Source organism: Mastigoproctus giganteus, chromosome 2 (assembly GCF_048544385.1).
Source record: "Mastigoproctus giganteus isolate SK-2022 chromosome 2, ASM4854438v1, whole genome shotgun sequence".
Taxonomy (NCBI): Eukaryota; Metazoa; Arthropoda; class Arachnida; order Uropygi; family Thelyphonidae; genus Mastigoproctus; species Mastigoproctus giganteus.
The window spans coordinates 220,854,046-220,867,923 of record NC_143576.1 but is presented as its reverse complement, the minus strand read 5'-3'; the positions used below and the strand labels follow the sequence as shown (position 1 = coordinate 220,867,923).

Below are 13,878 nucleotides of genomic sequence, written 5' to 3'. Positions count from 1 at the left end.
CATGTTGTACAAGGATTGCTACAGTTTATTAATCATGTTAGAGCGAAACCATGTTGTACAAGGATTGCTACAGTTTATTAATCATGTTAGAGCGAAACCTTGTTGTAGAAGTACTGTGTTATATGGGGGTGGCCTATATATATATATATATTTATGAAAGCTCTCAAACTCTTAATTTTTACTCCAATGATATTTTTATTATCTCATACTAAATGTATCACATACTAAGTATTAAAATAGCAAATGCTTAAAAAAATAGGTATCACATACCTATTTCCTCATTTCCAGGTGCTGAATGCTCAAAAAATACTCTAATGACATAAAGAAAATGTTTAGATACTTCACCATCTTCTGTCCAATATGATCTATCAGGATCAAGACCTGTATAATTAGAAACCTTCATTTCTTGACTCTCAACTGTAATGACTCTTCCTATAAGAAAAGTAAATATTATTAAAAACAAAACTCATATGCATTTTTTTAAGTTTGACTATGAAATACAAGGCATTCCTAACTGACGTTCTTTAAGCCTCTTTAATGATGAGAATGCCTGTGTATAAAGCAGAATATTATGTTGGGTGAGAGACTCCTTTCTTTAACCAGTACAGTTTCTGCTTGGAGGAAAAAAATATATACAGCCAAACTTGGTTATAACAAGCATCAAGGAACTGACAAAATTTCTTCATTATAACCGTTACTCACTATATCAGTGATGAGTTAAATCTATCTCAGATTTTTTTTTAATTCTCAATAACTTGATAAAAAGACAGATACAAAAAACAAAAGAAATATTAGAGAGAAAAAATAAAATAGTATTAGTATATACATATATATTATTTGTATTAATATGCTTGTATTTAGTTTTTAAATCAATCCAACCAACCATTGTTACATACAAAATCATAGAGTCCAAATTGTTTAGCAAATTTTTCCGCTTGAGCCTTCAAGATCAGACCGTCTATTAGAAAATCCAGCACTTTTTCGTGTAGAGAACCATTGAAGAAACGCTTCATTGATGTTTGTAACATCACGCTTTCTAAATTTTTCCCCCCATTATGTTCTTTTCCAGTGCCTATAGGTAAACATGTTTATTCTTCCATAATATCATTACTCTTGAAGAGAACAAAAACTTTTTACACACTTCAACATTTTTTGCACCACGTTTTAACTCAAATAATTCGACTTTTTCGCGGATCAAGAGACACTTTCTTTTGTTAGTAGGCATGTTTCCAAAGGAAGGGTTCATTTCTAACTGATTTTATTTAAAATGACAGTAAAGTGATTCGCATACAAAATTCTTAGAAGTCCCGAAATAAATTTATGGTTCAGTGAATACAAGACAATATGTAAATAGGGTAATGCGACAAGCAGAACACCAATGCACTATTGTATAGCTCCAGTCCCTGAAAGGGCAAGGTCAAACTGGCCACTAATCCAATGCAATGAGGGTGGTCATAAAAGCTAAGTTGCCCTTTTAATTTTTGTCTATTCTAAGAATTGGGTTCTTTCAACTACAGGTAGTTCTTGACTTGACGAGTTAATTCGTTCCTAGCTCGCGCTTGTAAAGCAGGAATTGATTTCCCACAGACAATGTTAAAAATAGGGGTTACGTTATCAACAATGAAATTAGTCGGCTAATTAATTTATGTTTAAACAATGATTGATTTATCCAAAGAAATGAAAACGTAGCCTGTAAAATCAAACAAATTATAATAGAGAAATTATTTATGACTCACAAATGTTAAAGAATGTTTATTCTTCATCATCATCATTGACTAAATGCACACTCATTGATAACTCATTATTGGCTCGGCAGTTGGTTTGTTGCACAAGGAGTCGTCCTCTTCAGAAATACTTCAAGAGGCATTTATTTCCAAGACATTCTCTTTTCTTTATACATTTCAATAGCATAGCATATGCATTTTTAACGGAACACACAAATTGCAACACGATTTGTGCAGAGTAACAAGTTTACAAAGCTTTAAGAAAAAATAAGGAATGAAGAGAAGATTCTGAAAATTTATTATTTTTTTATACAATTGAAAATTTCAGTAAAGGGCAAACACATTTCACCAAAATAACTTAAAAACCCGCACAATTCCAGCTATCGGTATTTTCACAAATGCAATAACAGAGTTTACTACCCATTTATAATTGCTGGCAGTAACAGAAAAACCCAAAAAACCGGAAAGTGCAAATTGTTTGTTTTAGGTTCGTGACTTCCAGAAATGTGCTTTATAAAAATATCAAAAAGCAATGAAAGTGTAGTGCGTTTAAAGATTTGAATTGGTAACTAATATAATTTACCCTATAAAAACAACCTTTTAGGGAATTATATAGTGAAAATTTGAACTTCTGAGGTCATGGAATGAATTACCAAAAAACATCTGTTATTGGGTTCACATTATATTTTTGCGATACGATGGTAACGGATTAATATCGTAAAGCGGGGTACACTGTATTGTATAGCTACACGTGTGGTTCGAAATGCAGTATTTATGAATGTTTGCCATTCATTTTTTGCAATTAATGTTCAAATTTTCAATTTTGTTGATACTTGATTAAAAAAAAAAAAAAAAACTCCTAAACCCGGGAACTCGTAAAGCGAAAACTCTTAAAGCAGGAACTGCCTGTACTTTCGAATGTTTGCATAGTTACCAAAATTTGTACGGTACATTCATGTAGTATGCTCGTTATAACAGTGAGTGATTATATGGGAATACGCGTAAATTAAAATCATTATGGCTTTTTGCTCATTACATCCATGATCTTGTTATTTCCGTGCTCGTTATAACCAAGTTCGCCTGTATATACAAAGGGTACTAGGAAAGTTTTGCAATACAGCTTTATTTAATTTTTTCAAAGTAATTTCCTCTACATTCAATACACCTCTCCATCCTCCGAAACCAATCTTTAAACCAGTTCTGCCAAGTTTCACTAGGGAGTAAAGCACACTCGTTGTCCCAAGCCCGTAGAAGGTCCTCATCACTGGAAAACCGCCTCCCTTTTAGCTTCATTTTCACATGCGGGAACAGTGCAAAGTCGCAGGGAGCAAGGTCTGGACTGTAGGGAGGGTGCTCGAGAAGTTTCAGTCCTGTCTTGGTCAAATATTCGGTGCAGGCTTTGGCGCAGTGAGCTGGAGCATTTTCGTGATGGAGGTACCAGGTGTCCATTCTTGACTTTGGCCGCAGGTTCTTCATAGATCCAATGACTTTAGGCAGGCATTGTTCAGTATACCACTTAGCTGTGACTGTCTTCTGCGTGTCCAAAACGACACATTCCACAATTCCACTCGATTTGAAAAATACAGCTATCATTTTCTTCTTTACAGATCGGGATTTTCTGACAATTACGGGTGTGTCGTCATCATCAAAGACCCAAACTTTGTTTTGAGCCTTGGTCGGCAGATCGTAATAGTACAGCCAAGTCTCATCACCTGTCACGATGTTGTTCACATACCGAGATTGTCCCTTATCAAACTTTTTTAACATCTCCCGGCACCAAGTCACACGTCGTGTCATCTGCTCTTCAGTCAGTTGATGCGGCACCCAGAGAGAACAAAGTTTCTTCACGTGCAAATGATCTTGCAGAATCGAACGAATTGCTGGTGCATTTAGGCCCAATGTATCCTCTATCTGTTGGTAGGTCACTCGCCTGTTTTCGTCAAGCATTTTCCTCACAGCAGTAATGTTTTCCTCCGTAACTGACGTTCGTGGCCTTCCTGGCCTCTCAGAATCCTCCGGAGTGAAATTTCCCCTTTGGAATTCTCTATACCACCTGAATATCATTGTATGATGTGGACAATCATCATCTAGTGCAAGAGCCATTTCTTCTAAGCACTGGTCTATGGTTAAACCACGCACAAAATTATACCGCTGTCCTTATCTCATTTCTTGACCACGATGCCATTGCAAGCACTTTACACTCTCACTACTAATGAATAACTGAGCCCATCGAGTTGGCACAGCGGCTACTATGCACGTATGAACATGTCTCAACATGCAGCAACAAGCAGCTTCCTGTGATTCATTGTTGCGTCATATTGCAAAACTTTCCTAGTACCCTTTGTATATATTTTAGTTCTTAAATCCCATGACAATATTTGGAGATAGGTAAAAGACAAGTATTGGTTGCAATACAAGCTAACCAAATAGCTAAGAGGTCCACAGAAGGTCAAAAGGACAGGATGACCATAGGGAAAAATATTCAAGAGTTCTAAGGAGAATGGGATCTGCAAAAATTTTGGAGAAAATAATGGATCCAACTTGTATGTTATAACAATGTGGTAACAATTTTTTGCACATTAGAATATTAAGATACACATAAATAGGAAGATGTCAGACTCCAGGTGGAAATCCCAGTTATACAGGTAGCAGTTGCTACTACTGGCAAACAGCATAAACCAGCAACAGAAGAATTTTAATCTCCCTTAGTAGGAGAGTCAAGAACTCTTAAATTTAGTGCTGTTAGATAATCATTTAACAGAGAGGACAAATACCTACAATTAGGGAGAGGAAGATTCAAGATTCCAAAAATAATAGCATCAATTTTAAAGTTTAATCAACAACATCACAAATTCAATAAAAATATTTGCCCAATACTGGAATGAATGTACACATTAACAACATTGAAGAGAAATTGCCCAGATGGGCACCTAAGAGAATCACTTCAAATAGTAGCACTTTAGGATACTTAAACTGCTCTCATGAAGCAGCTTTTAATTATGATTAATATGCCACCGTGCATCAGTCTATTACGCAATGCAACAAAAGTTTGTTTATATTTAACTGTTTCATGCATACTTTGTGCTAATTTCATCAATGCTTTTGGTTTATATTTATTGTCAGGATTTTAGTGGGTTCTTTTGATAACATCTGTGTATTACAATGTCAGGACTAATATTATGATATATAAGATAAAGCTATTATAACATATTGTGATACATAATAAAAAAACTATTATTATTCTAATAATAATTTATTATTTTAATTAATTTTTTTTGCAGCATACTATGGCTACTAAAAGGTGTAAGTAATCTTTAGACAATCTGCTGTTTGTGAACATTACATCGGTTCAAATTCAGGTGAAGAATAACACAGTTGGGAGCATCAAATTCTACACTGCATATGAAACCTATTTTGGAATGCCTCGGATGGCTAAGACAAGTTGTGGATCCTGTAATCATGGGTGCCGGCAGCATGGTGCAAGGTGATGCAAATGCACCACCTCTGGATTTCAAAGTAACACACAATTTTTAATATTTTCATTAATTTATTGAAACATTAAAACAATACATTCTTTCAAAATACAAGTACTTTCTCCCACTGGTCACAAAACGGCTTGGCTGTACACGTAAATCAATCAACCTTTACTTAATTAAACTATTGCATGTATTCAAAAATTTGGTGAACAAAAAATTTATTCACATGCACCACCTTACAAAATATCCTGCTGGCACCCATGACTGTGACAGTTGTGGATCAACATTAGAGGGTTAGTTTTGTGATAGTGGTAAGTGTATATTTTTGTATATGTTGAATATTGCGAGTCCGTAAACAATCACGATGACCGCTAACCTTTCTATGATGGGTATATCAATATTTAAAAAGGCTGAAGATCAAAAAGCTGCAGTGTATTCCAACACATCATCCTTTATTTCTCTGGTGCCATAAAACAAAGACTTGCCAATTCCCAATCTATCTTCCAGAGAATAGTCTTCAGAACTGAATGATAAATCTGGTGAACAGGATAATAAGGATTAGACTTCAGAACCCTGTTCCAAGTAAAGCACCACATTTCCTTAAACTAATGCCAGTATTCCCAAGGTTCAGTTCTTTCTCCCACTCTTTTCCTTTTATACATTAATGAACTTCTTCCATCGACCAGAAACACTATCCATAGTTTTCTGATGATAGCATATTATATGCCACTTTCCAGTTTGAGAAACCTTGCCTTGCACAAACAGCTTCAACTCTTGAATATCCAATACCAATTCCTTAAATGCTGATCTACAGGTAATTCCCCACTGGGACAAAGATAACTTAGCTGATTTCAATCCTTCTAAAACTCAATCCTGTCTTATATCCCACAAAAAGGATTCTTCTTCTGCTCCTTTGCTCATCTTCAATGACACTCTGATCTCTAGACAAGATCATATATCTCTACTGGAGATTACTTCTAACTTCTTGGTATAAGTATATTTCAAATATTGTTTCCTATGCATCTGAAAAACTGGGGTTTCGCTTTCACTCTTGGCATTACTTTTCTTTCAAACAGTTCACTCTGCACAAATCACAAATTCGCCCTACTATGAAATATTGTTCCCACATCTGGGGCAGTGCTTCCAAAACCTCTCAGGCTTCTAGATTCCACTCAAAAGGGGCAGTTAGGTTAATTATTGACCTATCTCTAATAGAGTCTCTTCCCTCTGTCTCATAGACGTTCTGTTTCTGGTGCACGACTTTTCTATAGATACTTCCATGGGCACTGTTCTTCTGAACTGGACTCTTAATTCTCACTCTCTCTTCCAAAGCAGTCTGAACACGTGCTGCAACCAGGCAACATCCTTTTACTGTCCAAATTCAAACTCACAGGACCAACTTCTTTTTCTCACTTATTCATTCAACTTCTGTTTTCTGTAACAACCTTCCTTCGTATGTATTTCCTGAAAATTACAAACTACAGAAGTTCAAGTCTAATAGCAACAAATATCTTCTTTCATCTTCTCAACCTTCAACCCAAGCACATTACTAAATTCTATAGTTCCTAATACCTCTTATATTTGGGGTTTTCATAAAAAAAACAATCAAACACCATGAAATTCAAATAAACCAATTTTTTTTTTTTTTTATTTTTTTTTTTAATTCATAGTGTTATTGGTAAAACGGAGATATCCAATGTTTTGGGAAGAATGGTGTGGGTTTTTTTTTTTTTTTTAGGAGCATTAGCAACTAAGGCCATATTGCTCCGGGGATATGTGGTGGTCAATCCCTGACCTTTCTGCATCCTCTGTATTTGGTGGACACGGGCTCAAACCCCAGTCTAATCAAGAAGCATGTGCTACGCACTGCTGCTCCTGCCCACTTGGCTATGGAGGCACCTTGGGAAGAATGAGATCAGCAGCATTTTTCTTGAGATGACTCCTAATGAAGAGATTTTCATAATATTTTATATGGTGCTCTTTTAATAAAATTTGTCAAGCCATCCCAAATTTCATTAAAATCAAGCCAATAAAAAAAAACCAAAAAAAAAAACCAGTAATCTTTATTTCCTTGTCTCTCCAATTTCATGTATGATTGCCTGCAGCATATTGATTTTTCATTGTGTTTTGCTTTTAAGACACCTTTTGTGTAATAACAGTCTTTAATAGTTTTCTTAAAGCACTGTATTACACCATGATCAAAGTGTAGTTATTTGTTATTTGGTTTTTTTTTTTTTTTTTTTTTTTTTTTATGAGCATTAGCAACTAAGGCCATATTGCTCCGGGGATATATGGTGGTCAATCCCTGACCTTTCTGCATCCTCTGTATTTGGTGGACACGGGCTCAAACCCCAGTCTAATCAAGAAGCATGTGCTACGCACTGCTGCTCCTGCCCACTTGGCTATGGAGGCACCTTGGGAAGAATGAGATCAGCAGCATTTTTCTTGAGATGCTGCTGTTTCAGTGAGACAGCAGACAACGAAATGATATGCTAACAAAAATTTACAGTTCAGAAGCTTATTGTATATTTTTCTTTTAAGTTTATTCTTTTAACTTAAGTATATTCAAGTTTGGCCAAAGAGCTAAAGTTATAGAAAACCATTCCCACTAATTAATATTAGAACCCAGTAGCACCTAATAATGACCATGATCAATGTTGTAACAAGGCCTGCATGATTTGGGTTGAAAATTCAAAATAATTGTAGATATCAATCATTAACCAGATTATTATTTACAGAAAAAATTGGAAGGCAGTATCTCTCGGCACACAATTGACTGTCTATTGTTAAGATATTTTCTATATAAAAAACTGCATAACCATTTTTATAATTCTAAATTACTTAGTCGGACCTCTGTTTAACGAAGTCCTTTTATAGTGAATTATTTTGAATCCCCCTTGGAAGATACATATAAAATACTTTCCGTTGAGAGAACAAAATTTTCATACAGCGAACGGATTAAGAGAGAATAACTTGGTACGCACTGTTCGCATTTCTGGCCTTCAGGCAATTAGTGCTGCTGTACGAATTATGAGAGCTAAAGGGATTACCATTCTACAACTTAGTGGTACCTGGTAAAACCTATCTGACCACCTGTCCCACATATGGAGAAGTCGTGCTGGTCAACAGTGAGCAGATCAAGGGGTATTTCCAATGGGCTCTGGTCCACCTACTGCAGTAGTGTCCAAATGTTTCCCCTGTATGGAGAAACATTTGGACATAAACACCATATTCAAAAAAAAATTCAAAGTTAGATTTCTTTAGTGTGTTACATTTTCCATATCTTATTGCATGTAAAAGTAAAATCGAAAATATTTGAAAATTTTTTTAAGTACAATACACAATTATATTTACTGAACAAAACATTTAATGAGAAATTTTTTTGATAATTAAAAAAATTTAAAATGCTTTTTTAGTTCACTTTCTGGGTGGGCTGTAGGTTGGACAATGCTGTGAATCACTGTAAGTGCCCCATTCGAGAATTAGGAGAGAGTGATTTTCTTTTACCCCAACAAATAATTATTTGTCAGGGTAAAAGAAGTGCATCATCCATATTTTTCTGTAAATTTTCCCATCTCTTTACATGGTCACAGTACCTGAATATCTGAATGACACTGACATTTTGGACAGTTTCAAAAAAAAAAAAAAAAATTCAAATTTAAGAACTAGTGACAATACCGATGATGAGAGAAATAAAATGAGGACAACGAAGGTATTAACCTTCTAAACATGAATTGTTGGAAATTTGGTGAAAATGAAGTTAGAAAATTATATTAGGTTACAGTTAAATGAAAGAGATACAATTTGTGAATTTCGGGAATACCTAATTGAAAAAGTGGTTTCAGAAAAATTGAAGCATTTGATGGATGCTCTGAGTACAATACCAATTTCCTCGAGTGAATGTGAACAAGAATTCTCACAAATGAATCTGATCGCCAGCCCAACCAGAGCTTCGTCGATGACAAAAACAGTTTCTTAAAATTGTAGGCCAACTGCTAACCCAGTTTGATCCAGCAAAATATGTCGATTCATGGCTGCTTCGGAAACGTCATTCAGGAAGAGACACAACAAAGAGGAAGAAAAGAAGTTGGCACAGGATGTCAGATGAAAATTTAATTTGGAATATTCTTTTTTTTTATTTTTTATTTTTTTTAATGAAAACCCAAACAGGAGAGGTATTAGAACCCATAGTACTTAGAACTGTGCTTGGGTTGGAGGTTGGGAAGACGAAAGAAGATATTTGTTGACATTGGACTTGAACTTCTGTAGACTAATTTTCAAGAAATACATATGAAGGAAGGTTGTTCCAGAAAATGGCAGTTGGATGAATAAATGAGGAAGATGAAAAGTTGGTTCTGTGAGTTCGAAGTCGGACAGTAAATGGATGTTGGCAGGTGGCGGTACATGTTCAGACTGTTCTGAAAGAGGGGGAATTATAGAAGCCAATTCAGAAGAACAGTGGCTATGGAAGTATCTGTAGAAAGGCATGCAACAGAAACAGTACATCTATGAGACAGCAAGTGGAGAGACTCTGTTAGCGACGAGTCATTAATTAACCTAACTGCCCTCTACTGAATGGAATCTAGAAGCCTGAGAGAGGTTTTAGGGCACTGCCCCAGATGTGAGAACAATATTCCATGGCAGGGCGGATTTGCGATTTGTACAGAGTGAACAACTGTTTGGAAGAAAAGTAACGCCGACAGCGAAAAAGAAAACCAAGTTTTTTAGATGTAGAAAAAATAATATTTGTAATGTGCTTGTGCCAAGAGAGATTAGAAGTCAGGGTAATCCCCAAAAGAGATATCACCTTGACTAGAAATCGGAGTGTCACCAAAGATAAGCATAGGAGCAGAAGAATCCTTTTTGCGAGATATAAGACAAGACTGAGTTTTAAAAGGATTGAAATCAACTAAGTTGTTTTTGCCCAACTGGAGAATTACATGGAGATCGGCATTTAAGGAATTGGTAGCAGATTTTCAAGAAGTGGAAGCTGATTGCGCAGGACAAGGTTTCTCAAAATAGAAAGTGGAATGCAATGTGCTATCATTGGCAAAACTATGGATAGGATTTCCAGTTAATGGAAGAAGGTCATTATTATAAAAGAGGAAAAGAGTGGGGTGAAAAAATTAACCTTAGGAGACAACAGCATTAGCGGAGAAGTTAGAAGACAGAGAGCCATCTACCATCACTCCAGTGAGCAATCAGAGATAAACTGAATAAACAATTACGAAAAACAGTCGGCAAACCATAAGATGGAAGATTGTTTAGAAGACCTTTATGCCAAACACAACTGAAAGTCTTTGAGATGTCAAGAGCAACTGCTTGTGTTTCACCAAACTTTTTCATTGAATTTGTCCATAAATGGATAACATAAGCCAGAACATCAGTGGATCGACACTGACAGAATCCATAATGGTGATCGTTGATCAGACAAAAGGTTTCTAGGTAGTTTAAGAGTTGGCAGCTAATTGATTTTTCCATTACTTTAGAAAGAGTAGAAGCAACTGCAATGAGACGATAATTGGATGGGAGGGATTTGTCACCCTTTTTAGGAAATGGCTGGTTATGAGGAAATTTCTAAGCAGAAGGAAAAAGACCTTTGGAATAATAAAGTGAGAAAAGGCAGCAAAGAACAGGAGTAAGTTCAGGAGCACAGGTTTTGAGAACAAGTGGAAAAATACCATCAGGCCTGGAGCTTTCTGAGCATCGAGTTTCGTCAAAATCCTTTTGACGTAAGACCACAGCTGTGTTTTAACAAGATAATTAATACATTAACTGGAAGAAAAATGGAATGCTAGCAGGTCAGCTTTATCCTTGGCTGAAGTGACAACAGAACCATCTGGTTTTGACAGATGGTTCTGTTGGGAAAATGGGAAAAGGTTGGGGTCAATAGCTTTGGCAAGAGACCAGAATTCTCGTCTACCATTAGGACAAGAAGCAAGTTTTCTACTCTTAACTTGTTCAAAATCTAGTTTGGACTGATTAATAACTGCTTTACAATTGATGCGAGCTTTGGTGTAGGAAGAAATTGAAACTGAAGGATTGGAAAGAAGCCAATTCCAATATTCAACATTCTTCTCTTGAACAGCCTTAGTACATTTATTGGAAAACCAAGGTTTAGATAAAGGACAAGGTTTTATAGTGGACCTTTTACTGACACGAATAATTTAACTGATACGATCTGAGCAAATGCCGACATCAGAAGTTTTGAAACAGTAATACGACCAAAGAAAAGAAATTTCACAAGTCATCCCATTTTGCATTCTTGTAATGGCAAACAACAGTAGGTTGGGAATAGTCACGAGATAAAGGCTCCATTGGAGAAGAGACAATCACCAAGTTATGATCTGAGGTGCCTAAAGAACCACTCACTTCAGCCGTGTACTTAGAAGGGTTGTTTGTGAGAAAAAGATCAAGCGTGTTGGCTGTATGGTTAGGACTGTCTGGTATTCTGGTAGGTAAATGAACAATCTGTGTGAGGTCATTAGTAATTGCAAAAGCCTCAGCATTTCGACCAGCTGGGCGCAACGTGACTAGAAAACAGAAGCCAGCTGGAGTTGTGAACATTAAAATCATCAAGGAAAATTACCTCACTGTTAAGAAAGTTGGACTGGAGAAAGTCAAGTTGCAAAGAGAGGAAGTCAAAGAGCTCCAAGTGATTAGTGGAGTTCAGAGAATGGTAGAAACAACAGATGAATTTGACAGAATGAGGTAGAGAGAATTTAAGCCAGAGAAGATCGAAAAGAGGAGATCCCAAATTATCAAGTCTCTGACAGGGAATATCGGAACGGACATATGCACAAGTACCACCTTTGAGGCGAACGGAATCATACAGCAAATAATTTGGGCAACTGAGATGAGTAGTAGTTGGATCAACTGATAACTGAGATTCGTACATGTGATTTGCCAGAATGCAAGTGGAAATGGACATCATTGAGATTAGAACTGAGCATGTATATTTGTGAAATGAACTTAGAATTTTTTGCAGATAAGCTTACTCTATTAGTTACAAATTCTATAAAAACTTTATTATGAAATTATTTTTACTTATTATTTTTAGGGTCTGTAGTCTAATGAAGAACCCTTATGTCACTCAGTTGTATCTGTCTGCCCTTCTGTCACAGCATTGTATCTCTGGAACACTCAGCCTATTTGGCTTGAAATTTTGTATGGGTTTGTACATCATGTGGGCCAACATAATGCCACAATGATCGTTGACAAAAATTTGTCTGAGAAATGGGGAGGGGTAAAATATGGGATGACAAAAAATAATGTTGACAACCTATAGCTTATTATATACTGTTGGAAAGAGCTCAACGAGTAGGTTTAAAATATAATTTTAAAATTAAAAATGGCAGCGCCAGACAGGAAAATGTAATTTTCCTGTTCCCCCCTCTATTCCTGTCATTAATGGAACTAAAAATTTAAAAATCACATTAGCTATGCATTATTCGATGCTTATCAAGGGAAAACTATTCAGATTTAAATCTATCATTTACTTTTTGTGTTAAAATAAAAAAAACAAATTTTTATTGCTATTCGATAGCATGCTTCTTTGTAATGAGTAACTCTCCTTTTGGTGACAAAAAGGTTGTTAAATAGTTAGTTAATAATTCTATAAAGGTCATTTATAAATTTTGTAACGAGAAGTATTTTTTAACAATTTTCAAAGCTTGAGTTGTCCTGGCAAGGAGGTACTCAGAGAGCCAGCTTTGAGGCGGCGGTGGTGGGGAGGCACCTGCATGGCCCTCACCTGCCAGTTGCTTCTCCCCGAAGACATTAATCGCTTCTCCAGGAAGAAGCCGGAAATATTTCTTCCACCCTCGTCATTCACATTCACAACTGGAAAGACTCAAATAGACAACCTTTTGTTAGTTCCTCAGTTTTAGACCAAGTCAGGGTACTAGAAACTTTTTTCAGTTACCACAAAGCTATATTTGAGATACTACACTAACGACCATTCGTGACTATGGTACCTTCATCCTGAGTGCCCGGCACTCAGTAGTTGACAGATTTATTTACTTATTTTACTTATTTTTTATACTTGAATAAGAAATTTATGCATAATAAACTTAATATACTAAATTTGTTGTTCTTATTCCAAAAACATTACTACTAAAGTAACAATATCAGGAAAAAAAAATTTAGAGTATTTTTTCATATCCTTTTAATTTTCAATTTTTTCTGATAGCAAAAAATGAGTACTGGCACCTATTTTTTTTTTTTTTTTAACAAAAAAAAAAGCACTGGTTATATCAATTAAAAATTATATATTTTTCATGCAGATCAGCATATATTCACCAAGTCAGTCAATTTATATCAGAACTGACTTATCCAAGTTTGAATCCTTTTAACACCTAATAACTTTTATATTTTCATTTTACATAAACATAAGAGAACTGTATTTACCAGGCAATGGATTCCTGCGAATCATATTGTTGAATCTTTGCAAAAGTCTATCAAGCTTTTCATAGGACGGTGTTCCAAAAATTCCAGCTTGATCAAGTTTTTCAGGTACAAGGTTCATGTAGTCTAGCTGTTGAGCAGGCCGACTACAATCCAAGCGTGGAGTTAGCCATAACCTTAAAGCATATTTAATCAAATTATTATACAAAGGAGCAGCATGCTTTATCATTTATATACATTAGATTTCTGCAATATTAATTTTTCTAGACTAA

The 13,878-nt window shown here is 35.6% G+C and overlaps 1 protein-coding gene across 1 annotated transcript in view; it reads right to left on the bottom strand.

The window, feature by feature from the left end:
* Positions 1 to 13,878, bottom strand: part of LOC150090151 (uncharacterized) — a 118,008-nt gene that overhangs the window by 50,707 nt on the left and 53,423 nt on the right. Inside the window, exons 3-4 of the mRNA XM_090368973.1 lie at positions 13,610 to 13,782; positions 271 to 432 (exon numbers count right to left, since the gene is read on the bottom strand). Of these exons, the coding sequence (XP_090225099.1) occupies positions 271 to 432; positions 13,610 to 13,782 (335 nt within the window). The remainder of the gene's footprint in view (positions 1 to 270; positions 433 to 13,609; positions 13,783 to 13,878) is intronic.